General features: G+C 40.7%; 1 protein-coding gene across 1 annotated transcript; it reads right to left on the bottom strand.

Annotated features, from left to right (window-relative positions):
- Positions 1 to 1,022: 1,022 nt before the first annotated feature.
- Positions 1,023 to 2,217, bottom strand: LOC139889143 (uncharacterized). Its single transcript, XM_071872110.1, has 2 exons — positions 2,160 to 2,217; positions 1,023 to 1,754 (listed from the first exon to the last, which is right to left on the bottom strand). The coding sequence occupies exons 1-2, from the start codon at positions 2,172 to 2,174 to the stop codon at positions 1,023 to 1,025; spliced, it is 747 nt and encodes a 248-aa protein (XP_071728211.1). The 5' UTR covers positions 2,175 to 2,217.
- Between the last annotated feature and the right edge of the window lie 309 nt (positions 2,218 to 2,526).

Raw genomic sequence — 2,526 nt, 5'->3', positions numbered from 1 at the left:
TGAATGCTTGTGGTGTGTCTGCTCAGACCCATCAACAACTGGATCATCTGTATCAACTTCATCATCCTGGACCTCAACCTGGATCTCATCTTCTAGTACCTTTCCTCCTCTAAAGTACACGTCACTCTGAATCCACCATTGACAACTCTGCTCTGTTTCAGTTGGCTGCAGACCACGAAAAGGTCTCTTTTTCTTGGGACACTCATCCTACAATTAATTATTCATATTAAATAATTATCAAATAAGAATATTAGCAGAAACCAATAATCAAAGACGCAAAGAAAAGCTTGCGTCAGTGTACGCAAGGACGCAAACAACTCTTGCGTTGAAGAACAAAAACACACGCAAGGACGCAAGGTCCACCTTGCGTCTACCTTAAAACACACGCATGGACGCAAGTGATACCTTGCGCCCATACCAGAACCAGTCTGTAAACAGATAACAGTTTACGTGTACGCAAGGACGCAAACAACTCTTGCGTTGAAGAACAAAACCACACGCAAGGACGCAAGGTAGACTTTGCTTCTACCTAAAAACCCACGCAAAGACGCAAGTGATATCTTGCGCCCATACCAGAACCTGTATGTAAACAGATAAAAGTTTACCGCGTACGCAAGGACGCAAACAACTCTTGCGTTGAAGAACAAAAAAACACGCAAGGACGCAAGGTATACCTTGCATCTACATAAAAACACACGCAAGGACGCAAGGGATACCTTGCGCCCATAACAGAACCTGTCTGTTAACAGATAACAGATAAACTATGCAACAATTTAGGATAGGCTAACATTTTAAAAATGTAACTAACCTGAATATGTAGGAGTTTAAGGTATTCAGACATTCCAAATGACTCGGCAGATGAACGCTTCCAAAAAAGAGCCCTCGGTACTCCATTCTTGTCAGTCTTTTTTGCAAACGGTTTAATGGTACGACGGTAAGACTCGAGATTCCAAATCTACAAATAAAAAACAATTAATTTAATTTATGTTACATCTTAAATATTAACATTAAATAACAAATGTTCAACCATTTACCTTGAAAGCCCACATAAATCCCGCCAAAGTGTACGCCTTTTCACTCTCTAATTGGCTTTCACGAATAACAAAACCTTCACTAACCGCTTCGTAAGTTGGCTCCCAAATACGAGACCCCCATGGGTACTGATTAACACGCGATAACTCTTCGACTAGCCATGAAAACTTTTTATTCACAACATGGATCCCTTGTTTACCCATAAAACCTCTCTCTACAATCAAGATAATTGCTAATCGCACCACATCATCGTCACTAATACTGCTGTGATCAGATTTTAAAAGCATCTTTTCAACATCACTAATCAAAACATTTTGAGAATCTTTAAAACCCTTAAATAAACGTCGTCTAATAGGTGCGGTCTGGACGTCATAATTCTTCGGGATGTAATGTGCCATGTCCGTCCGGCTACTAAACAAAAAACCCGTAACAAGACAAAATTCACGGCGACCAAATCTAATCGAAAAATTGTTCTGGAAATGAAACCATATATCCTCATGCTCATCGGGGTACTTAACATTATCTAGTCTATCCGGCCGCACACTCTTCCGTTGGAGCATGCAATGTACAAGCCCGGGATCATTACCAAAGTATTCTAGATCTAACCATGGACCGAAACACGTTTCTTTAAACTTTTTAATTTGATTCTCAGTCATGACCTTCTTCACATCCCCTATAACGCTCAACTTATTCTTCATCGTTAACTTTCCTTCCACAAATCCCTGCATAAGTAACAATAAAATCAGCAGAAAGTAACAGGACGCAAGAACGCAAGATAAAACTTGCGTCCGTTTAATTGACCATCGCAAGGACGCAAAGACAAGCTTCTGGGACACGCAAGGACGCAAAGACAACCTTGCGTCCAGTAGCTTTGCGTACGCAAGCACGCAAACTAGGTCTTGCGTCTGGTCAATTTCCCTAATTCTACGAGCAGTTAATGTATGTTTCACTCGAACATATAACCCAAAATACAGTTGCATGTCATAAAACAACGGTTGTACTTCGTTAAACACAAATACACCTCGAACAGACATTTCATCGAGCAGTTGGTGTGCACATTTATACAATTCGCATCGAAGATAAAATAAACAGATAACACACACATAAACAACAAAGTAATCACTAACCTGGGTGCTTGCCATCGTTGCAAATTTGATTCCTTGATTATTTGCTTGATTACTTCGTGAAAACCAGATTTCTTTTGCGTGAAAACCCTAATACTTCGTGAAAACCCTTGTAGGCTAGTATAAGAAGTCACGGTGGTAGCAAGAGGGGTTAGGTGGTGGTGGAGATGATGAAGGAGGAGAATCTGGTAGTAGTAATTGAAGAGGGTTTGCGTTTGTGCTTGCGTTGTTGCGAATCGCTTGTGTGACTTTATTTGCGTGTTTGCGAATCGGATGAAAGTGTGGAGTGACAGGTTGAAAAATGTCATTTAACCGTAGTTTTTTTAGAAAAGACGCAAACACGCAAGGTCGCAAGGTCGCAAGGTGCCTT

Source organism: Rutidosis leptorrhynchoides, chromosome 2, assembly GCF_046630445.1.
Source record: "Rutidosis leptorrhynchoides isolate AG116_Rl617_1_P2 chromosome 2, CSIRO_AGI_Rlap_v1, whole genome shotgun sequence".
Lineage (NCBI taxonomy): Eukaryota > Viridiplantae > Streptophyta > Magnoliopsida > Asterales > Asteraceae > Rutidosis > Rutidosis leptorrhynchoides.
This window is presented reverse-complemented; position numbering and strand designations above follow the sequence as displayed.